General features: G+C 38.3%; 1 protein-coding gene and 1 long non-coding RNA gene across 4 annotated transcripts in view; one reads left to right on the top strand and one right to left on the bottom strand.

The window, feature by feature from the left end:
• LOC148164344 (uncharacterized) overlaps nt 1–24,680 on the top strand; it is a 72,953-nt gene that overhangs the window by 24,945 nt on the left and 23,328 nt on the right. The window contains exon 2 of the long non-coding RNA XR_015768167.1: nt 15,644–15,743. This is a non-coding gene — a long non-coding RNA (uncharacterized LOC148164344). The remainder of the gene's footprint in view (nt 1–15,643; nt 15,744–24,680) is intronic.
• Nucleotides 17,759–24,680, bottom strand: part of MAP3K1 (mitogen-activated protein kinase kinase kinase 1) — a 74,465-nt gene continuing 67,543 nt past the window's right edge. For 2 of the 3 annotated variants that reach the window (XM_028119105.2, XM_088023318.1), the window contains exons 17-20: nt 23,771–23,902; nt 22,559–22,701; nt 21,694–21,825; nt 17,759–20,360 (exon numbers count right to left, since the gene is read on the bottom strand). In XM_028119105.2, coding sequence (XP_027974906.1) covers nt 20,211–20,360; nt 21,694–21,825; nt 22,559–22,701; nt 23,771–23,902 — 557 coding nt within the window. In that variant the 3' untranslated portion in view covers nt 17,759–20,210. Of the gene's footprint in view, nt 20,361–21,693; nt 21,826–22,558; nt 22,702–23,770; nt 23,903–24,680 lie in introns of those variants that run through there. The other variant, XM_088023319.1, reaches the window with a different exon arrangement.

Below are 24,680 nucleotides of genomic sequence, written 5' to 3'. Positions count from 1 at the left end.
CGCAGAACGTGCCCTCTTTAATACCCATCACCAGGCTAATCCATCCCCCTACCCCGCTCCCTCTAGAACCCTCAGTTTGTGTCTCAGAGTCTATCGTCTCTCTTGGTTTGTCTCCCCCTCCGATTTCCCCCCCTTCATTTTTCCCTTCCTACTATCTTTTTTTTTAACATGTATTATTTGTTTCAGAGGTACAGATCTGTGATTCGACAGTCTTGCACAGTTCACAGCGCTCACCATAGCACATACCCTCCCCAATGTCCATCACCCAGCCACCCCATCCCTCCCACCCCCCACCACTCCAGCAACCCTCAGTTTCTTTCCTGAGATTAAGAATTCCTCATATCAGTGAGGTCATATGATGCATGTCTAAGAATAACATTTTTCTATGTAATACCAATATCATATGCAATATCATGAATGTATAGTCCATATTTAAATTTTTCTTACCTCAAAAATGACTTGTTTTTAAAATTGGATCAGAGTTCATGCATTTTGTCTATTTTAATCTGCTCTAATTTAGTCTACCCCTGCTTTTGTTTTTCATGACATAAAACATTTATTTATTTATTTAGTTAGTTAGTTAGTTAGTTGGTAGGCTCCACATGGGGCCTGAATTCCTGACCCTGAGATCAAGACCTGAGCTGATGTCAAGAGTTGGACACTTAACTGACTGAGCCCCAGGCGCCCCAAGACATAAAACATTTATGAAGAAATCAGACCTGGTGTCTTGCATAAATGTTTTATGTTCACCATTTTTCTGATTGTTCATCATAATTCAACTTGGACACTTTTGGCAGAAGATAGACTTTTAATTTTGATGATACAGATCCTTATAATATATATATGATGTGTACTTACTGCGTTGCATCAGGAGTCACATCATTTCAGTCTGCCTGGTAACGTAATGCTACATATGAGCACTTTTTAAAAGTCACAACAGACCTCGACTGGAAGATAACGGTTTCCCATTATATTTTTAAGTAATCTCTAGAGTGATGCTCTGTGGCCATGAGAGGATCCTTTTTCCCAACCCGTCACTCAGTGGTTTCAGCATCAATGAGGATTTTTGCCTGAGTCCGTTACTACACTAGAGTTCATGAAATGATGTGTTTCTAATTTGATCCCCCTTTCTGTATTTTTAGTTTTTTAGGGTATTCTTTTGTAAAGGACAGTTTTCTTTTTCTCCTTCTCTGCCCTGTCATAATCACTGTTGCCTCTTGGATCTTTTTTTTCCCCCCAGCATATTAACATCATTGTCCTGTTTGATGATCAGATTGCCCCAAATTTGTTCTGTAGGAGCCCTGTTAAGCTGTATCCTTTTGACTTGCCCCATTAGGCTTATGTTTTAGGCTCACTTTCTATTTTATTGTTCCAGATCTGGAACTAGTTATTTATATAAGGAGCCCTGTTTCTTTTCATTTAAGATGTCAGCCTTAGATGCCAAGCTTGAGGAGAGAGGTGTGCTCATTGTTACTAAAAACTACATTTTAAAAACCATGAGTTCGGGGTGCCTGGGTGGCTCAGGCATTAAGCGTCTGCCTTCGGCTCAGGTCATGATCCTGGAGTCCTGAATCGAGCCCCGTGTCGGGCTCCCTGCTCCGCGGGAAGCCTGCTTCTCCCTCTCCCACTCCCCCTGCTTGTGTTCCTGTTCTCGCTGTCTCTCTCTCTTTGTCGAATAAATAAATAAAATCTTAAAAAAAAAAAAAACCATGAGTTCATGGCCAATTGAAATTTAATAACATTTGATTTTCCCCTACCCTCTACCATTCATATTTATATCTTCCTTCTCCCACAGTGAAAACCCTGTTTCTCAGTGGCATCAATATATTTACTTACTCTGTCCTACAGTATGCAAAATGCTTTGAGAATTATGACACTGCTATCGAAACCAAATATTTATTTGCTTTCTTTAGTTCTTGAATATATCCCACTAAGAATATACAGTCAGAAAACTGTTCTCATCAGTCACTTAAACTATAAATATTTTAGTTAAGTTAGAAATCAACTATTTTTTTAGTGAGTAATTTTTCCTTGCCATTTGGTTCAACAAACCAAGGCTGAGTCTGTTTCAGCCCCTGCACTAGTCAGTGAGGGCACAGAAATAAGATACTCTTCCTACAGCTGCAAAACTCCTAGTCTCTTACAGAAGAAATGTAATTAAAAGATTATAGCCCAGTGGGGGAAGGATGAAAAAGTTTAGTTATGCCTGCCAAAGCATTACAGGAGAGAATCATCTGACTCAGCATGGGTAGGGGTAACTTTCTAGAGGAACTAAGAGTAAGTCTTGAGGAATAAGTTGGAGTGAATCAAATGAAGAGAGGGACAGAATGTCCTAGGAGAGGAGTGTGATGATAAAAAAGACCCTTCCCCATGCTGGGAAATAGCAATGGCTGGGAAGGTGTCTTGGTCTTGAGAAGGTGATCGTCCAGGAGATGAGAGAGTTGAGCAGAAGTCAGACCATGAAAAGAACCTTGTAAGCCATCTAGACTACTTCCCTTCGCTTCTATGTAAGTTTTTTTAAATGACATATAGCAGTGTATTAGTTTTATAAGTACAACATAACGATTTGATATATGTATACACTGCAAAATGACCAGCACAATAAGTTGAGTTAACATCTATCACCACACATAATTACAATTTTTTTCTTGTGCTGAGAGCTTTTAAGACCTACCCTCAGCAACTTTCAGATATACAATAAGGTATTGTTAACTGTAGTCACCATGCTGTGCTCAATACTGTACATTCCTAGGGCTCACAGCTGGAAGTTTGTACCTTTTAACCACCTTGACCCATTTTGCCCATCTACAACCCCCAACCCCTGGCAGCCACCAATCTGTTCTATGTGTCTGTGAGTTTGTTTTTTAAGATGCTACATATTAGTGGATCATACCATCTTTGTTTTTCTCTGACTTTTTTCACTTAACATGCCCTCGAGGTTCATTGATGTTGTTGCAAATGATAGGATTTCTTTCTTTTTCACAGCTGAATAACACACACACACACACACACACACACACACACACACACACACACACACACACCACATCTTTATCCTTTCATCTATTTGATGGACACTTGGGTGGTTTTTATGTGTTGGCTGTTGAAAATAATGCCACAGTGAACATGGGAATGCAGATACTTTTTTGAGATAGTATTTTTGAGATAGTAATTTCATTTCTTTTGGATAAATACCCAGCGGTGGAATTACTGGATCATGTGGAAGTTCTGTTTTTAATTTTTTGAGGAAACTTCATACTCTTTTCTACAGTGGCTGCACCGATTTACATTCCCCTAGGTGATATCTCCTTGTGGTTTTGATTTGCATTTCCTTGATGATTACTGATATTGAGCACCTGTTCACATATCTCTTGGCCATTTGTATGTCTTCTTTGGAACAAACTATTCAGATCCTCTGTGCATCTTTTAATTAGATTGGCTTTTGCTATTGAGTTGTGAGTTCTTAACATATTTTGAATATTAACCCCTTATGAGATACATGACTTGCAAAGATTTTCTCCCATTTAGTAGGTTGCCTTTTCATTTTGTTTTTTCTTTTGCTGTATAGAAGTTTTTAGTTTCATGTTCCACTTACTAACTTTTGCTTTTGTTGCTTCCACTTTGGTGTCCTATCCAAAAAATTGTTGCCAAGACCATCAAAAGTTTTTATCCCTGTGTTTTTTTTTCCTAGGAGTTTTACATTTTCAAGTCTTATATTTAAGTCTTTATCCCTTTCAGGGTAATTTTTATGAGTGATGTAAGATCAGTGTTTGGTTTCATTATCCTGAAAATTGTTACCCAGGTTTTTCTATCACCATTTTGAAAAGAGTTTTTTTTTCCCCTTACTGAATATTCTTGACTCCCTTGTCAAATATTAGTTGACTGTATATGTGAGGGTGTATGCCGAGGCTCTTAATTTAGTTCCATTTGTCATTGTATCTATTTTGATGCCAGTACCATACCATTTTTATTACCTTACATATTTGCATTTCCCTGATGATGAATGATTTTGAGCATCTTTTCGTGTGTGTTGACTATCTGTAGATGTTTTTGGAATAATAACTAATCAGGTACTCTGCCCATTTTTTAATCATATTGTTTGTTTTTCAGTGTTTAGTTATATGAGTTCTTTATATATTTGGATATTAACCCCTCATCGTACATATCATTTGCAAATATCTTCTCCTATTTAGTACGTTGCCTTTTTGTTTTGTTGATGGCAGCCTTCACTGTGCAGACGTTTTTATCCCAATGGTTTATTTTTGCTCTTGTTGCCTTTGCCAGAGGGGAGAGAACCAAAAAGTACTGCTAATAAGACTGAAGTCCAAGAGTTTACTCTGTTTTCTTTTAAGATTTTTATGGTTTGGCTCCTGTGTTTAGGTCTTTAATCCACTTTGAACTTATTTTTGTATATGGTATAAAAAAGTGTTTTATTCTTTTACTTGTAGCTGTCCAGTTTTTCTAACACATTTATTGGGGAGACTGTCTTTTCCCCATTGTGTATTCTTGCCTCCTTTGTCATAGATTACTTGACCATATAAGTGTGGCTCTGTTTCTGGGCTCTCTGTTCTCTTCAATTGAGCTATGTTTCTGTTTTTGTGCCAGTACCATACTGTTTTGATTACTACAGCTTTGAAGTATAGTTTAAAATCTGGGATCGTGATAATTCTAGCTTTGTTACTCTTTCTCAGGATTGTTTTGTCTTCTCAGGGTCTTTTGTGGTTTCAGATAAATGTTAGGGTTCTTGTTCTGTGAAAAATGCTATTGGTATTTTTTTTTAAAAGATGTACTTATTTGAGAAAAAGCAAGAGAGTGCACACGTGTAGGGGGAGGGGCAGAGGGAGAGAATCTCGAGCAGACTCCCCACTGAGTGGGGAGTCCAACGCAGGGCTCTCTCTCACAACCCATGAGACCATAACCTGAGTCAGACGCTTAACCAGCTGAGCCACCCAGGTGCCCCTATTGGTATTTTGATAGGGAATGCACTGAATCTATAGACTGCTTTGGATAGTATGGATATCTTAACAATATTAATTCTTCCAGAGCAGGAGCATGGTACATTGGTATATATTTTCATTTATTTGTGTCATCTTCAATTTCTTTTATCAATGTTTTAATAGTTTTCAAAGTACAGGTCTTGCAGTTCCTTGGTTAAATTTACTCCTAGGTATTTTATTCTTTTTGATGCAATTGTAAATGGGATTGTTTTCCTAATTTCTCTTTCTGCTAGTTATTATCACTGTATAGAAATGCAACATATTTCTCTACATCAATTTTGTATCTCTCAGCTTTACTGAATTCATTTATTAGTTCTAACAGTTTTTTGGTGGAGTTTTAGGATTTTATGTATATAAGGTTATATCATCTGTAGACAAAGACAGTTTTACTTCTTCCTTTCTGATTTGGATGCTTTTTAGTTTTTTTTTTTTTCTTATTGTTTGGGCCAGGATATTCCAGTACTATGTTGAGTAAGACTGGTGAGAGTACGCACCCCTAATTGTTCCTAATCTTAGAGGAAAAGCTATCAACTTTTCATCTACACAACTAAGGTACAGCCCTCATCCTGGCAGCATATTTATGTAAAGGTTGAGAAATCTCCCTAAGTACATTGACTTTAAGGGAAAATAACAATTATATATATGAAAACTTAGTTGAGTGTGATGTTAGTTGTGTACTTGTCATGTATGGCCTTTATCATGTTGAAGTATGTTCCTTCTATACCCTAATTGTTGAGTGTTTTTTTTTTTAAATCATAAAATGATATTGCCATTTTGTCAAAAGCTTTCTGCATCTATGTGGCATATCACATTTTTTGATTTGTATATGTTGAACCATGCTTGTATCCCAGGAATAAATTCCTCTTGTTCGTGGTGTGTGATTCTTTTGATGTGCTGCTGAATTCAGTTCAATGTTTTGTTGTGATTTTTCACATCTATAGCAGGGATTTTGGCCTGTAGTTTTCTTTGCCGGTAGAGTCCTTATATGGCTTTGGTATCAGGCTAATGTTGGCCTCATGAATTGAGTTTGGGAGTGTTCCCTCTTCAGTTCTTTGGCAAAGATTGAGAAGGATATTAATTCTTTAAATGTTTGATAGAATTCACCTGTGAAACAATCTTGTCCTGGGCTTTTTTTTTTAAATTTATTTTATTTTATTATGTTAATCACCATACATTACATCATTAGTTTTTTATGTAGTGTTCCATGATTCATTGTTTGCATATAACACCCAGTGCTCCATTCAGTACATGCCTCTTTAATACCCATCACCAGGCTAACCCATCCCCCCACCCTCCTCCCCTCTAGAACCCTCAGTGTGTTTCCCAGAGTCCATAGTCTCTCATGGTTCGTCTCCCCCTCCGATTCCCCCCCTTCATTCTTCCCTTCCTGCTATCTTGTTCTTTTTTTTTTTTTTTTTTAACATATAATGTATTAAGCTACAGGTCTGTGATTCAGCAGTCTTACACAATTCACAGTGCTCACCATAGCATATACCCTCCCCAATGTCTGTCACCCAGCCACCCCAACCCTCTAACCCCCCACCACTCCAGCAAACCTCAGTTTGTTACCCGAGATTAAGAATTCCTCATATCAATGAGATCATATGATACATGTCTTTCTCTGATTGACTTATTTAGCTCAGCATAATACCCTCCAGTTCCATCCACGTCATTGCAAATGGCAAGATTTCATTCCTTTTGATGGCTGCATAATATTCCATTGTGTATATATACCACATCTTCTTTATCCATTCATCTGTCAATGGACATCATGGCTCTTTCCATAGTTTGGCTATTGTGGACATTGCTGCTATAAACGTCGGGGTGCATGTACCCCTTCAGATCCCTACATTTGTAACTTTGGGGTAAATACCCTGTAGTGCAATTGCTGGATCGTATGGTAGCTCTATTTTCAACTGTTTGAGGAACCTCCATACTGTTTTCAAGTGGCTGCACCAGCTTGCATTCCCACCAACAGTGTAGGAGGGTTCCCCTTTCTCCGCATCCCCGCCAACCTCTGTCGTTTCCTGACTTGTTAATTTTAGCCATTCTGACTGGTGTGAGGTGGTATCTCATTGGGGTTGTGATTTGGATTTCCCTGATGCCAAGTGATGTTGAGCACTTTTTCATGTGTCTGTTGGCCATTTGGATGTCTTCTTTGGAAAAATGTCTGCTCATGTCTTCTGCCCATTTCTTGATTGGATCATTTGTTCTTTGGGTGTTGAGTTTAAGAAGTTCTTTATAAATTTTGGATACTAGCCCTTTATCTGATATGTCATTTGCAACTATCTTCTCCCATTCTGTCGGTGGTCTTTTGGTTTTGTTGACTGTTTCTTTTGCTGTGCAAAAGCTTTTTATCTTGATGAAGTCCCAATAGTTCATTTTTGCCCTTACTTCCCTTGCCTTTGGTGATGTTTCTAAGAAGAAGTTGCTGTGGCTGAGGTCAAAGAGGTTGCTGCCTGTGCTCTCCTTTAGGATTTTGATGGACTCTTGTCTCACATTTAGGTCTTTCAACCATTTTGAATCTATTTTTGTGTGTAGTGTAAGGAAATGGTCCAGTTTCATTCTTCTGCATGTGGCTGTCCAGTTTTCCCAACACCATTTGTTGAAGAGACTTTTTTCCACTGGACATTCTTTCCTGCTTTGTCGAAGATGAGTTGACCATAGAATTGAGGGTCCATTTCTGGGCTCTCTATTCTGTTCCATTGATCTATGTGTCTGTTTTTGTTCCAGTACCATACTGTCTTGATGATGACAGCTTTGTAATAGAGCTGGAAGTCCGGAATTGTGATGCCACCAGCTTTGCTTTTCTTTTTCAGCAAACCTCTGGCTATTCGAGGTCTTTTCTGGTTCCATACAAATTTGAGGATTATTTGTTCCATTTCTTTGAAAAAAGGGGATGGTATTTTGATGGGGATTGCATTGAATGTGTAGATTGCTCTAGGTAGCATTGACATCTTCATGATATTTGTTCTTCCAATCCCTGAGCATGGAATGTTTTTCCATTTCTTTGTGTCTTCCTCAGTTTCTTTCATGAGTATTTTGTAGTTTTCTGAGTACAGATTCTTTGCCTCTTTGGTTAGATTTATTCCTAGGTATCTTATGGTTTTGGGTGCAATTGTAAATGGGATAGACTTCTTAATTTCTCGTTCTTCTGCCTTGTTGTTGGTGTATAGGAATGCCACTGATTTGTGTGCATTGATTTTATATCCTGCCACTTTACTGAATTCCTGTGTGAATTCTAGCAGTTTTTGGAGTCTTTTGGGTTTTCCACATAAAGTATCGTATCATCTGCAAAGAGTGAGAGTTTGACTTCTTTGCTGATTTGGATGCCTTTTATTTCTTTTTGTTGTCTGATTGCTGTGGCTCGGACTTCTAGTACTATGTTGAATTGGCAGTGGTGATAGTGAACATCCCTGCCATGTTCCTGACCTTAGGGAGAAAGCTCTCAGTTTTTCCTCAGTGAGAATGATATTCACTGTGGGTTTTTCATAGGTGGCTTTTATGATATTGAGGTATGTACCCTCTATCCCTATACTCTGAAGAGTTTTGATCAAGGATGTTGTACTTTGTCAAATGCTTTTTCTGCAGCTATTGAGAGGATCATATGGTTCTTGTTCTTTCTTTTATTAATGTATTGTAACACATTGATTGATTTGCGGATGTTGAACCAACCTGGCAGCCCAGGGATAAATCCCACTTGGTCGTGGTGAATAATCCTTTGAATGTACTGTGGGATCCTATTGGCTAGTATTTTGGTGAAAATTTTTGCATCCATGTTCATCAGTGATATTGGTCTGTAATTCTCCTTTTTTGATGGGGTCTTTGTCTGGTTTTGGGATCAAGGTAGTGGTGGCCTCATAAAACGAGTTTGGAAGTTTTTCTTCCATTTCTATTTTTTGGAACAGTTTCCGAAGAATAGGTATTAATTCTTCTTTAAATGTTTGATAGAATTCCCCCTGGGAAGCCATCTGGCCCTGGGCTTTTTTTTTTGGGAGATTTTTGATGACTGCTTCAATTTCCTTAGTGGTTATAGGTCTGTTCAGGTTTTCTATTTATTCCTGGTTCAGTTTTGGTAGTTTATACATCTCTAGGAATGCATTCATTTCTTCCAGATTATCTAATTTGTTGGCATATAGTTGCTCATAATAGGTTCTTATAATTGTTTGTATTTCTTTGGTGTTGGTTGTGATCTCTCCTCTTTCAATCATGATTTTGTTGATTTGGGTCATTTTTCTTTTTGATAAGTCTGGCCAGGGGTTTATCAGTCTTTTTAATTCTTTCAAAGAACCAGCTCCTAGTTTCATTGATCTGTTCTACTGTTCTTTTGGTTTCCTTTACATTGATTTCTGCTCTGATCTTTATTATTTCTCTTCTCCTGCTGGGTTTAGGCTTCATTTGCTGTTCTTTCTCCAGCTCCTTTAGGTGTAGGGTTAGGTTGTGTATTTGAGACCTTTCTTGTTTCTTGAGAAAGGCTTCTGTTGCTATATACTTTCCTCTTAGGACTGCCTTTGCTGCATCCCAAAGATTTTGAAAAGTTGTGTTTTCATTTTCATTTGTTTCCATGAATTTTTTAAACTCTTCTTTAATTTCCTGGTTGACCCATTCATTCCTTAGTAGGAATGTATTTAGCCTCCATGTATTTGATGTTGGTTGTGATCTCTCCTCTTTCAATCATGATTTTGTTGATTTGGGTCATTTTTCTTTTTGATAAGTCTGGCCTTATGTATTTAGCCTCCATGTATTTGAGTTCTTTCTGACTCCCCTTTTGTGATTGAGTTCTAGTTTCAAAGCACTGTGGTCTGAAAATATGCAGGGAATGATCCCAATCTTTTGGTACCGGTTGAGACCTGATTTGTGACCTATGATGTGATCTATTCTGGAGACTGGTCCGTGGTCACTAGAGAAGAATGTGTAATCTGTTGCTTTGGGATGAAATGTTCTGAATATATCTGTGAAGTCCACTTGGTCCAGTGTGTCATTTAAAGTCTTTATTTCCTTGTTGATCTTTTGCTTAGATGATCTGTCCATTTCAGTGAGGGGGGTGTTAAAGTCCCCCACTATTATTGTAATGTTGTCGATGTGTTTCTTTGCTTTTCTTATTAACTGGCTTATATAATTGGCTACTTCCATGTTAGGGGCATAGATATTTACAATTGTTAGATCTTGTTGGGTAGACCCTTTAAGTAGGATATAGTGTCCTTCCTCATCTCTTATTACAGTCTTTGGTTTAAAATCAAATTTGTCTGATATACGGATTGCCACCCCAGCTTTCTTTTGGTGTCCATTAGCATGGTAAATGGTTTTCCACCCCTTCACTTTCAATCTGGGGGTGTCTTTGGGTCTAAAATGAGTCTCTTGCAGACAGCATATTGATGGGTCTTGTTTTTTTTATCCAGTCTGATACCCTGTGTCTTTTGATTGGGGCATTTAGCTCATTTACATTCAGGGCAACTATCGAAAGATATGAATTTAGTGCCATTGTATTGCCTGTAAGGTGACTGTTACTGTATATTGTCTGTGTTCCTTTCTGGTCTGTGTTACTTTGAGGCTCTCTCTTGGCTTAGAGGACCCCTTTCAATATTTCTTGTAGGGCTGGTTTTGTGTTTGCAAAGTCCTTTAGTTTTTGTTTGTCCTGGAAGTTTTTATCTCTCCTTCAATTTTCAATTACAGCCTAGCTGGATATAGTATTCTTGGCTGCATATTTTTCTCATTTAGTGCTCTGAATATATCATGCCAGTACTTTCTGGCCTGCCAGGTCTCTGTGGAGAGGTCTGTTGCCAATCTAATGTTTCTACCATTGTAGGTTACAGATCTCTTGTCCCGAGCTGCTTTCAGGATTTTCTCTTTGTCTCTGAGACTCGTAAGTTTTATTATTAGATGTCGGGGTGTTGACCTATTTTTATTGATATTGGGGGCTGTTCTCTGTGCCTCCTGGATTTTGATACCTGTTTCCTTCCCCAAATTAGGGAAGTTCTCTGCTATAGTTTGCTCCAGTGTACCTTCTGCCCCTCTCTTTCTTCTTCTGGGATCCCAATTATTCTAATATTGTTTCGTGTTATGGTATCACCTTTCTCTCGAATTCTGCCCTTGTGATCCAGTAGTTGTTTCTCTCTCTTTTTCTCAGCTTCTTTATTTTACATCATTTGGTCTTCTATATCACTAATTCTCTCTTCTGCCTCATTTATCCTAGCAGTTAGAGCCTCCATTTTTGATTGCACCTCATTAATAGCCTTTTTGATTTTGACTTGGTTAGATTAGTTCTTTTATTTCTCCAGAAAGGGTTTCTCTAATATCTTCCATGCTTTTTTCAAGCCCAGCTAGTATATTTAAAATTGTCATTCTGAACTCTAGTTCTGACATCTTACTAATGTCCATATTGATTAGGTCCCTGGCAGTCGGTACTGCCTCTTGTTCTTTTTTTTGGAGGTGATTTTTTTCCGTCTTGTCATTTTGTCCAGAGGAGAATAGATGAATGAGAGAACAAAATACTAAAAGGGTAACAATGACCCCAGAAAAATATACACTAAACAAATCAGAAGAGACCTGAAACTGGGGGAAAAGAAAGGGAAAGAAAAAAAAAAAGATAAAAACAAACAAACAAAAAAACCAGAATACGATCAAATATGATCAGGCTGGTGCATCGATCAGTGCCACAGACTAGATTTTGGGCGTATATTTGTCTGTTAGAAGAAAGTGCCTCCCAAAATTTTAAAGAAAGAAAAACTTACACATGTACAAAAATAAGGGTAAATATGATGAAGGGATGGAATATGACTGTAAAGATGAAAATTATGAAAGATTTTATAAAAGGAATTGATAAAATAAGTTGGTTGATGAAAGAAGAGGATTAAAAAAAAAGGGAGAGAATGTGATCAGGCAGGAGAATAGAACAAAGCCATACACTAATGATTTAGGATATATTTTGGTCTGTTAGAAGAAACTATCCCAAAAATTTAAAGAGAGGACAACTTATATAGCAAAAATAAGGTTAACTATCATGAATGGATAGACTATGACTCTAAAAATGAAAAGTAAAAAAGATTTTTTAAAAAGGGATTGATAAGATGGGTGAAAAAGTGAAAAAGAAAAATTAAAAAAAATTAACTTTGAAAGACTAAAGAATCAGGGGGACAAAAGCCATGAATTCTATGTGCAATATTTCCCTAGCGCTGGAGTTCTGCCGTTCTTATTGATCTGTAAACTTGGTCTTGGCTGGCTGTTCCTGCTGATCTTCTGGGGGAGGGGTCTGTTGCCGTGGTTCCCAAATGTCTTTGCCAGAGGCGGAATTGCCCCGCCCTTGCCGAGTCCGGACTAAGTAATCTGCTGGGGTTTGCTCTCGGGAGCTTTTGTTCCCTGCAAGCTCTCGGTACAGCTTTGGAGGACCAGGGTGAAAATGGTGGCCTCCCAATCTCCACCCAGAGGAGCCGAGAACTTGGGGCCCCGCTCCTCAGTGCGCCCCCAGAGAAAAGCCATCAATCACTCCCATCTCCCCGGTCTCCGGCCGCACTCCGTGCTCACCCGGCCTGTGACCGAGTGTTTCTATCTCTGGCACCCGACCCCGTGTGGAGTCTCCAAACCCAGCAGATCCCTGCGGTGTGCTCCCGCGCTGCTCCTCCGGGGGGAGGAAGGGGAGTCTCCCTGGCTCTGCTGCTTGTTGGGTCCCTGCTGGAGGAGCAGTGGCCCCACTGGGCCGCGGATCACAGTTTATGGCAACCCCGAGCTGAGAGCCCGCGCCTCGGCTCCGTCTCTGCAGCCGACTTCCCCGCTCCGATACCTGGGAGCTCTGCCGCACTCAGGCACCTGTGGTCTTTCTGTGACCCCGAGGGTCCTGAGACCACACTGTCCCACGAGGCTTCTACCCCCCTCCCCCTTAGCCACTGGAGTGACGTCCCTCAGCGGAGCAGACTTCTAAAAGGTCCGATTTTGTGCTCCGCGGCTCTATCACTTGCCAGAAGTGGCCGACGGAGGCCCCCTCCCCCGCCGTCTATCCTCCCGAATATTGCCTCGGATTCACTTCTCCGCACGTCCTACCTTCCAGAAAGTGGTCGCTTTTCTGTTCAGAGAGTTGTTGCTATTCTTATCTTCGATCTCCCATTGAGTTCGTAGGTGTTCAGAATGGTTTAATCCCTATCCAGCTGAATTCCTGGGACCAGACGAAATTTAGGTCTCCTACTTCCTCTGCCATCTTGCTCCTGGGCTTTCTTGTGGGGGGAGGGTGTAGTTTTTTGACTACTGATTCAGTCTCCTTACTTATTCTCAGTCTGTTCACATTTTCTGTTTGTTCATGATTCAGTTTTGGTAGGGACCTGTTACACTGCCATGATACTGAGTCATTCTCCATAATTTTTTGTGTGTGTGGGACTTGAACTCCCCACTCAGAGGTCAAGACCTGAGCTGAGATCAAGAGTCATACGCTTAACCAGCTGAACCACCCAGGCGCCCCCCCCCTTCATAATTTCTTATCTGGACACTGCAGTTATTGTCTCACTTTGTCTTGGCTTCTTGTACCACCGTGTTTCTTTTTTCAAGATGCTACTAGAATGATCTTTACAAAATACAATTATGCCACTTCCTGCCAAGGATTTCTCAGTATCTCCCGTCCCTTGTTATTTCTCCTCCTTTCCTTTCTTTCCCTTTCACCCTAGTTACACCCTTATTCTCTCAGTATGTGTTTTTTTTTATTTTTGAAAGATTTTATTTATTTATTTGGCAGAGAGAGAGAGAGCAAGCGAACACAAGCAGAGTGAGCAGCAGGCAGAGGGAGAGAGAAGCAGACTCTCCACTGAGCAGGGAGCCCGATGTGGGGCTGGATGCCAGGACCCTGGGATCATGACCTGAGCCAAAGGCAGACACTTAACTGACTGAGCCAGCCAGGCGCCCCTCAGTATGTCTATACATGTTGAGAAATCTCCTTCAGCAAATTGACTTTAAAGAAAAATGGCATTTAATTATCTCTAAACTCTACTAGTTGTTTCAGCATTGTTGGAAAAGCTACTTTGGGGTGTGATGGCTTTACCTCTTACATCATCATGTTAGCTTAGGTTTAGCCCTATTGTGGCTGGTAAAGCTATCAGGGCCATGAGGCATGGGCTAGAGTGATTCCAGGTTCACTACGAAGTAATGAGGCTGGCTTCAATCATGGATAAGTTCTTTAGTCACATAATACAGATAGAGTATCTGTTGTCAAATAAAATTCACAAAGTTAATGATATCACAGTGATGGCATATTTGAATGCTACATATGCATAATTTGCTACATGATAATTAGGCTTTAGTGGTAAACACTTCACATTAGTGCATATAATTAGACATTAATTTTCTCCTCAGAGAATTGTTCTCTAGCATCTGTAATCAGCATCTCCACCTTCCCCTTTTCTTATAGCTCTTAGAAGACAAAAGTCAAGCGGAGATTCTCCTCCAATATTCTACCTTATTTTGTTTTATAAGCCTGGACCAAAATCAGAGTCAAAAAGTGGCTGGCCACAGGTCAGATCTAGCGTGTGAGTTTTGTTTAGCCTGTAGTTCCTAATCCAAATTTTAAATTAGTTTCCCATGTTTAAACACCAGGAAATTGCAGATAAAATGCAGATTTCCAGCTTCTTTTAAAAATTTATAGAGGCTTTGGCAACACTGTTAACTTATTTCTTCCCATTCCAGTGTGGCAAGCATGGACCCCCTTCTTGAACATGAATTTGGCATGAACTCTCAGGTTGGCCACAGGCCCTGCTAAGGACACTTCTAGCCACATAGGTATTTGATCTGTAACCTTTGGATCACTCATTCATTCAATTAAACATATATTGTGCATCCAGTGTGCCTGGCAATGTTGTAGGCCATTTACATAGGTTCTTTTACTTCACACAACACTGTCACTTTCGTTCTATAGAGGCAGAAGCGGAGGTTCAGAAGGTCAAATGTCAAGTGGCAGAGCCAGATTTGACCCAGGGTATGTTTCATACTCTGTGGTTTCCAGGTCCATCCTTATGACCTACTACTGTTCCCTAGAAACCTAAAAATTGTCATGATGTAGAAAGATGACAGTTTGCAAAAGTTTCTGTTAGTCACTGTTTTCCCCAGTGGCATCAGTATTTCATGCATTTGTTATAACAAGTGAATTAGGGTATTAGTTTCCATGTGCAGTCATTGGCATTTCCAGGTAAGCATGATACCCCACCATGTTTTTAGATTGTATCTAACCTGCAGACATGGTCCTTTTACACAATGATTAATGCCTTTTAAATAGAATCAAAGAACAACAGAATTTATTTTAATTCTCTAAGGCAAAAACCTGTTCTCAAAGGTAGTATTTTCTGGAAATGACAGAGATGTACCCTTTAACAGTAATATCTAAAGCCTATTTAAAAGATGCACATTTTGGGGGGCGCCTGGTTAAGCGTCCAGCTCTTGATTTCAGCTCAGGTTGTGATCTCAGGGTTGTAAGATTGAGCCCCATGTCGGGGTCCACACTGGGCATGGAGCCTGTTTAAGATTCTCTCTTTCCTCCCTGTGCCTCATCCCTGCCTCCCTCGCTTCCTCTCTTAAAAAAAAATGCATATTTTCATATTATACAGAACCTTTATGACAGAGAGACAGAAAATGCCATCTGAACTCACACTTACTTAGTGACATTACCTATTTTGCAGGGTTAAATTCATCTTGTTTCTGATTAAGTTTGATCCTGTGAGAAATGACTACTGGCAGAAAAACGAAGGATAAAAGTGGAAATGAGCACACAACCACAAGGTACAATCTAAGACTAAAACTGTGGGGCATTCCAAAGGAGTTCACTGGTGTAGCTTGAACTGCAGAATGATTGAAATTGGCTGGTTTCTGAATTTGTGAAATACAGTGTAATCACTGTTCCAAGGTATGCCTGACAAATTCTTGCTGGTGAGTAAATCTTCATTCCCCTTCTCAACAGTTTAACGTAAGAGGATAGTTTTTATTGTTTCTTTAATTCCACACAATATAAAAAGAGTTGTGTGTACAGAATCAATTAAGTTTAATCTGTGCTGCCTGGGAACAGTAGTAGTATTTGTGTGAAAGTATACATGTCAAGCCACATAAGGTAGATTGTTAAAAGAGTTATAATTTTCACTTAAGATTAAAAAAAATTAATTTTTTTGGAAGAGCTTTCCTTCTTGTCAAAAAGTCCTTAGATGTTGATAGTCGGGGAGGCTGTGAGTCAGTGGGGCCAGGAGCCATATGGGTAATCTGAATATTCTGCTCAATTTTGCTGTGAACCTAAAAGTGCTCTAAAAAAATAAAGTACATTGCATATATATATATGCTACAATATATATAATACAACTTTTAAATATACATGTAAGATGGCTTTAAAAAATATATACGGAACATATATATACTAAAGCCCACAGGTAAATGGGAACAAAGATAGTCCAGCAGGGGTTGGGCCCCATGCAGGGAAGGCTGCCTGTTGGGAATCAGATTGGTTACACAGGGGGTTGGGGTGGGGGAAAGGACTTGAACAAATGAGTCAATATACTGAGGTACATGGGAGTCAGGTTTTTCACTGTCCAGGAAAGGGTTAAAAATATGGAAAGAGGGGAGGCTTGAATGAACCTGGTGGTGGTAAACTGAAATTAGATTGGTATGAACTCATGGTTTGTGTGTGTCGGCATTATGTATATTTCTCATATGCACAAGAAATCTGTATAGTAGATATATAGTAGTTTTGTCTACATCTACCAGGAGGGCCTGGGAGCAAGTGACAAAGTGACACCCAAGAGCAATGAGTATTTTTAGCACCTTGTTTTTAAATACCAGTCTCCATCAAAGGAATCTTTGGAAAATGGCTGATCCCAGGGCTGAAGCAGAGAACACACAAGATGGGTCTCTATGGAAGTGTTCAAAGAATACTGGTGCCTTGCCAGTGGACAGAGAAGCTGGCTTTCAGAGGCACCCAATGGCTGAGTAGGACCATTTGAGCAAATAAATGATGACAGTAATCAATTTTCTCTCACTGAATAGGAGTCCACAAATCCACTCTGATATAAATGAATAATAAGTGGAAGAAGAGAAAGCTTTTCTTTATAGCAAAATGTCTATTAATAAAATAAAGAATGCAAGAACTAGAAAATCACCATTTGGCAACTATCAGAGTAATAATTCAGAATTCAAGAAAGCTAAGAGCAGAGTTAAAGTTGAATGAAGAACAAACTATGTAATCTCAAAGTATCAGCTCTGCAAAATACTTAACATAAAGCTAGATATTAATTACAAAGGGAAACAGTAACTTTATAGTGATGAAGCCTACTCAGATGATCACAGTTAATATCACCAGCATTGGGACAAATTGGCTTTGTAGCGCCTCCTGGTAAGACACACCAAGAAGAGCCCGGCATAGGGCTCCCTGCTCAGTGTGGAGTCTGTTTCTCCCTCTCCCTCTGCCCACCTGCCCCCCCTCACTCTCTCAAATAAAATCTTAAAAAAAAAAAAACAAAAAAAAACACACCAAGAAGAGCAGAGCATCACCTCTCTGATATTCCTGTCACAAATGCATACTCTGAATCCAGTCATGAGGAAGCACCAAACTCCAACGGAGACCTCTATAAAACAATAACCTGTAATCTTAAAAAATATTAAAGTCATGAAGGTCAAGAAAAAACTCAGGAAGGATTCTGGATTGAATGAAACTGAAGAAACTTGATGACTACAAGGAACACGTGATCTTGGTCTGGCTCCTTTAGCTATAAAGGACATAACTGGGGCAGCTGGCAAAATAAAAAAATTACCAATCTTTGTTCAAAAACTTTTATTTACTATAAAGACAAACACCAAAATAGGTACAAATACTATAAAATTGGTTCAATGGGGTAAAAATTTTAATTAAAATATCTCGATATATTTAAAATAACAAAGGATACATTTAAGCCAAATTTTCTTAACCCAGAGATTTTTTTTGTAACATTTGCTTACACAGTAAGGTGCTAATAGAAGTTAGCCCTTAAGCCCTGGAGGTCTTAGGAATTATAGTCACACAGCAAATATAATTTCATTGTGAAAGTGAACTTTGGTAGAAGAAAAATCTATAGGACACCTGAGGTAGTAGAACCTGGAATAAACAGCAGTAGACATTATTTACAACTTTTGAGTACCAAATAACATTAAGAACACAAAAATAATTACACAATACAATTTTCAGTCCAGCTTTGATCCAAAGAAAATAAGAATATTATATCACATTTGCATTGAAAACAAAACAAAAAACAAAACACCACAATTACCAGCAAGCTGAGGGAACTGCAAACAAACTCAAACAGTGGATTTGGACATCTAGAGGCAGTTTGAGTTTGAAATGTGGTGGGCATGGTGATCTACAAAGTAATACTGATTAGCTGAGGTTCCTCAGTTTATACAGTTTACATTTCTGTCAGACACAGTATTAATCTGACTAGTGATGATCTTCCAGTACATAAAATGGCAAGAGTGCATCCGTTAAAGCTTGCACATGAGAAACTCGGAAACAATCTTATTAGGGTTGTGAAAATTCTAAGTAGTCACACACATAAAAAAGATAGAAAATAAAAAAGAAAGTCAAGTACAACACATTTAGAGCTACCAAACTTCACATTTCGGTACTATTTTCAACTCTTCGAATATTGCCAATCTTCCAAAACAAAGGAATGTAAAATTTCACTAAGAGACACATTCACGTTAAAAAAAAAAAAAAAAAACCTGCCTTTTAAAAATTATATGCAATATATCCCTGTAAACTTATCTTGTAACTTATTTTACTTCCAATTTGTGATGTACATTTAAAATGTACTCTATATAGCTTATTTAGTTTATCCTGAGTCTTTGAGAATAACCAATTCTGTTTCACTCTGCAATAATTCAACTGGCTTCTGAAGAGTTAAACTTAACATCTCAAAAAGTCGTATTAAATATTTAATCAGTACTTGATTTAAAAGACTCAAAAAAAGGATAAAAGAGCTGCCATTTTCCTTCAGGATTCCATGCATCTGAATTCAACTCAGATGAAAACCATTAGATAATTGTGCAAAATCCAAGAATTAGTCAAATTCAATTTCACTTTTCATTCTGAACCATTTTCAGAGTTCCAAGCAAATTTATTTTGTAAAAACACTATTACTCATTGGTAGTTATTTTTCTTTATCTTTACTGTAAAGAAATAATGCATGGTAGAAGGAAAATAGCAGTTTAATGTTACTATTAGTGGTGATGGATGATGAATGATGGATTGTTACATACAAAATAAGACTTCAATGGTGTGAAGTTTCCTACAAAAGAAACCAATACAGTAAAAAAAAAAAAATCAAATTTCAAGGTAATCTTGATCTTGGTTTTGAGCTGCATCACAGAGAATAGTTGATTTTCACTTAATTTATATTTAATCTATATGAAAAGAGCAGTGACTGACTCAGTGAAGGTAGTATTTTATTATATTCCAATTTTAAAAACAAACAAAATTAAATCTGTATTAAAAAAAACCTCTTGCAATAGCAAGATATTTAATAAACTCTAGTTCACACCTAGTTCTATTTTTTTTTTCTGGTTTGAAAAGATCACCTTTCCCTGAATATTAAACAAAAGTGAAGGTGAAATGAAAATATAGAACCGTAATTTCCAAAAACGAAATGAATGGGCCAACAGTAAAATGCACAGTGGACCACAATTGCCCAGGCATTTAAAAAATAAAGGTCAACTGTGGTTCATAAAGAAGTTACCAACTTTTAAAAATATATTTACTGCTAGTTATAGCATATTCTGACCTAAAAGAGGCAGATACTGATTTATAGCCAGTGACAAAAAAACAACGGAATTGCAGAACCCCCTGCTTGTGATCACGATATGAAATGGAAGAATAATTGAAACATTAAAATAGATCCTGAGCCCCTCAGCTGCTAATATTGCTGAAAAAGTGCTCCAAAAAAACCCCAAAAATACGCTTCTGTTAATTAGTCATGCAAACTTCACTGCTTTCCTGTTTACCTATGGCCAGTTCTTTGAAAGGCACGGTTTACAGTTTCTGCACAAATTGTGGACTTTTGCATACTAAGCTTAGGTACAGATCATGATTTGTCAATCACATACTTAGGTTAAGGGTTCCCCACTGGTCTTGTTCATCGCTGTTCGGTGGCATGAAGGCCAGCATATTATCAGCGTGGTTCCCCACAAAAGTTTTGCCTTGTTGAGCATCCTGTCTCCATGAGAGTTTATAATTGGCTACCAAGTAGTACGGAAGACTGGATGCTTCAGTAGCTCTCTTGACGGAGGTCTGTCCTGAGGTTGAAGTTCTAAACACCGAAGAGCCACATCTCGTAAACCAGGAGACAAATGTGAAGGGATTGACGGAGCAGTAGTTGCACTTGCAATCTGTAAAAAAAACCACCAGCATGCTGACACCTGGCACAGTTGGAACTTCTGTAGTACACATGCATCCTGTACATAGAAGAATCGAAGCGGAAGTGTGTGGACTTTCTTCTGACAGAATCTATGGAAAAACTCACCTGCTGGATGGAAGGCTTCCTCCAAGAACCTTCAAATTTTAGGATTTTTAGAAATTTGACCAAATACATCCTGAGCAGATGGATCTATGGGTTTCCCTTATTGTCTCAAATGAACACGACTAAGTGCACCAAAATGCTTAAGTAGGTAAAGTATTCACTTTATACTATATGTTCGCCTACATTTTCTATTGTTCAGCACAGAGAGCTATTCAAAGTAAGAGTGTCCATTTAGTGCATCAGACACACAACTGCACCAAATGAGGAAGGGCTCTAAGTGTGGGAAGGACCGGAGGCTGTTAAGGCAGGTGGGAGGTGCCGGGACAGGGTGCTGGTACAGTGGACTTCACTTTACTCAGGCCCAGAGATAATTTGCTTATTCCCATAATAATCCCATGAAGTAGGTACTGTCATTATACCCATTTTACAACCAAGAAAACAGAGGGTAGATAGAATAAGTCATTTCCCTAGTCACAGGGCTATTAAAGGCTGGAGCCACGGTTTGAAACCATGTCTGTATCACTCCAGAGCCCGAGCTTTTTTTTTAAATTTAAATTCAATTAATTAACATATAATGTATTTGTTTCAGGGGTACAGGTCTGTGATTCATCAGTCTTCTGTAATACCCAGTGCTCATGACAACACATACCCTCCCCAATGTCCATCACCTGGTTACCCCATCCCACATCAGAGCCCGAGCTTTGAACTAGCACATGTCTGGATCAAAAACTAAAAACCTCAACTATTATACTCTTCTCTGCTGGAAATGGACAGAATGGATTTCAGAGTTGTCAGAAAGGTAGAACAGACAGGATTTGGTACCTGACTCGGGTGTAAATTTCTTAAATACAGAAAATAGTAAGTCAGATTTTAAAAATTGGCAGCTTATATACATAAAGAGCTCTATGTTTTTACATTTCAAAGGTGGATATATCTATTTACATGTTTCACCTAGAAACAATGATTCATCATTTGCTAACTCACTGTTCGCTGTGACTTTATAGAGCTTTACTACTGTGAAAAATGAGGACCAACTGTACATGCTGCCAACATTCACCACACCATATAAATTCCTGGAGATGTATACATGCATATTTATTTCAAGGAGGATATGCTTTCACCTGAGATTGAGAGTTAAGGAGAACCCATGAAAATCTGCCTCCTGCCAGTTTTAGCAGAAAGAAGTAATTTTTATATGTTACCTTAAATATCAAAGCAAGATGATTGGAGTGTTTTTCTGCGTTCCAAGGTGGTTTAGCACAAGCCATTTCTATAATGGCACAGCCAACACTCCATACATCACAGCTCCTACCATACTGCTGACCTCTTAGTACCTAAAATAGAGAGTTAATTTGGAAATATGACTCATTAAAAAAAGAGAAAGACATTCTGTAGTTATGGATTCTAGTTTTTTATTTCAGATCAAAACAGTGGTACAGACAGCAACTCCATGGACTAGCCTGATGTCTCATTTATTTCATCAACAAGCTTAATCTCCTATGTGGCACAAAAGTATTTTGGAGAATTCTGAGATTCTGAAAAAGAGTTGCATCATAGAATTTCCAAGCATCCCCAGTGCACTTAAGTAAACTATGGAGCCAGAGGACAACAATTATCACTACATATAAACACGAAGAGTTCGGAACACAACAGAAGAAGCCTGATTCAGAACAGCAATGCTTAGTTAAACTTCTTCCACTACTACTAAGACCAGCTTCTCTGTGCTCACCTCCCTTTGGAATAGGGAGAGAATAATGGTTGAGATTCCTAATTATGTGTTCTTTGGGTGTACTACAAAACTAATAGTACAAATTACCCCAAAATTCTTTGTTAGAAATAGCCTTATAAGCAAAACTATTAAAACCTGTCTTTAAAAATTTTGTCAAGACAAAGATGGAAAGACAGGTAAGGGTCTAAAATCAAGGATATCATTAAAACCTTATTTTAGAGCCATGAGCTTCTAATTGGTAAAGCATATACTGAATAACACTACAAACTAATTTGCTGTAATTCTGTCACACACAACTCCAGATATTTTCTTTCATCACACTGAAAGCTGCTTCTCACCTCAGGTGCCATAAATGCAATTGTCCCCAGTAACTGTCCCTGAAACTCTCCTGCACCAGTTCCTTTTGATGCCAACCTCGCTGCAGCTCCGAAATCTGCAATTCTCAGTCTCTGACCTGTGCTGTCAATTAGTAGATTGGCACCTATCAACAGAAACAGCAAATGACCTTGTATGTTAAAAACAAAAGAACAGATTAAAAACTCAGTAAAATACTACTCACGAAACAGGACAGTAACAAAGGAAGTGGGCATGGAAGCATTCAGAGAAATCTCCCCTCTGAATTCATTTCATTCTTGCTAAAGGCACACAGGTATCAACAGTGCAAAATAAATAAAATCCAAATCCTCACAGGGATGATCAAAGTAACAAGGCAGAAAGAGATAAAGGCAAACATTTAATGAAATAGTACTAAGTGCTGAAAACCTTTAATATAATGATTCCCAGCAGAAATCTTCCCTCAAAGTTAAAATTTTAGTGCAGTTTCCATTTTAAGACAAAGTGCTATTGAAACATACTCACCTAGACCAATTCAAAATATACAGTCCTTTCACAATTATAAAAAATTAATGTTGTAAAATTACTTGAATAGGTTACATCAAATACTAGCCACAGAGAGTCACGTCAGAAAACCAAAGTAGTTTTTTTTTTTTTTAAAGATTTTATTATTAGAGAGAGAGAATGAGCAGGGGGAGTGGGAGAGGGAGAAGCAGGCTTCCTGCTGAGCAGGGAGCCTGATGTGGGGTTCAATCCCAGGGTCCTGGGATCATGACCTGAGCTGAAGGCAGACACTTAACCGACTGAGCCACCCAGGTGCCCCCCAAAGTTCTTAATAAGATGAAATGCAAAAGATTTGAAAGGATTTTTCTCAAAAGTACACGATATCCCAATTATTCTAAGTAAAACCAGGAACAGGAACTTTTCGGGAGGCAGTAGGTCATGAGACCAAGACAGAAAATCAGAGACCTGATTTTTATACCTGGTTTGCCATCAATTAGCAGTAACACTGGAAAAGTCACAGTCTCTCTGAGGAGGGTAGATTACATGACTCCACAGGTTCCTTTCACTTCTATTAATTCTAGTGATTTGAGTTACCCAGGAGAAACAATCCCATAGTTGATCTCAAGTTAGAAACCATCAACAAAGGTCCAAGTTGTAAAACTACATTTGTTTTCTATTTATTACTAGTAGGTAGCAATTAAAATAATACCTACCTTTGACATCTCTATGAATGATCTGGTTTTCATGGAGATACGAAAGGCCACGAAGTAATTGTTCAGTATAGTTAATAACTACTGATTCCTTGAAGGCTCCGTATTTACTGAGCAAATGAGCCACAGATCCCCCTATAAGACAAACATAAAATAATTATAAACTCAAGGCAAAATTAAAACTGTTCACTACACTTTGGTTATATAAGCTTGTGCCACAAGTGCTCACATTCACATTTGAAATGTTAAATTTATCCTCTGCATCAGAAGTCAAACAGATTTTAAAACTAACACATTCCAGGAATCTGAAAACCTATCAATTAGACATTTTCATCAAACTTTCATGAAATAGTTTTTTGGAAGGTCAAGATTTCAGAAAACTTTAAAACTTAACAATTTTACATGGAACTATTTCTGCAATGTACCATTCATCTCTCTGTCTTTTTGACCAAGATATACAAAATACCTTTCTTAGTAAGACTTAGGTAAAGAATGCTAACATGTTATTCTGCAGAAGGTAGAGAGAAGCCAGACAAGAGAGGAGCCAGAAGATCCAGCATGAGGCTTCATATTCTACTATTTACCAGCTCTGACCTGGGACAGGTCACAAACTCAATAAACCTCACACTGAGAAGTATTTATAATAGTCAACTTAATCAACACAGCTATACCCAACATCAGAGAACATACTAAAGAACAGATATGTAAATAGAAATCCATTCCTTCAGTTGCAAAAAAAAAAAAAATCTAAGAAGTTAAACCAAGCACTTATCATTTATTACATCCCAAGTTACTTGTTTTACTGTACGTATGATATGATACCACATAAAATTCAGTTTTTATTTGTTCAAGTAGATAATTAGGTTCAACTTTATGCTTCAGTGCTAGTTTACCTACAATAATTTTTCCAAGT

The sequence above is a fragment of the Eumetopias jubatus genome, unplaced genomic scaffold, assembly GCF_037043125.1.
Source record: "Eumetopias jubatus isolate StellerSeaLion01/CBP00866 unplaced genomic scaffold, mEumJub1_p1.0 scaffold_5, whole genome shotgun sequence".
In the NCBI taxonomy this organism is placed as follows: Eukaryota; Metazoa; Chordata; class Mammalia; order Carnivora; family Otariidae; genus Eumetopias; species Eumetopias jubatus.
This window is presented reverse-complemented; position numbering and strand designations above follow the sequence as displayed.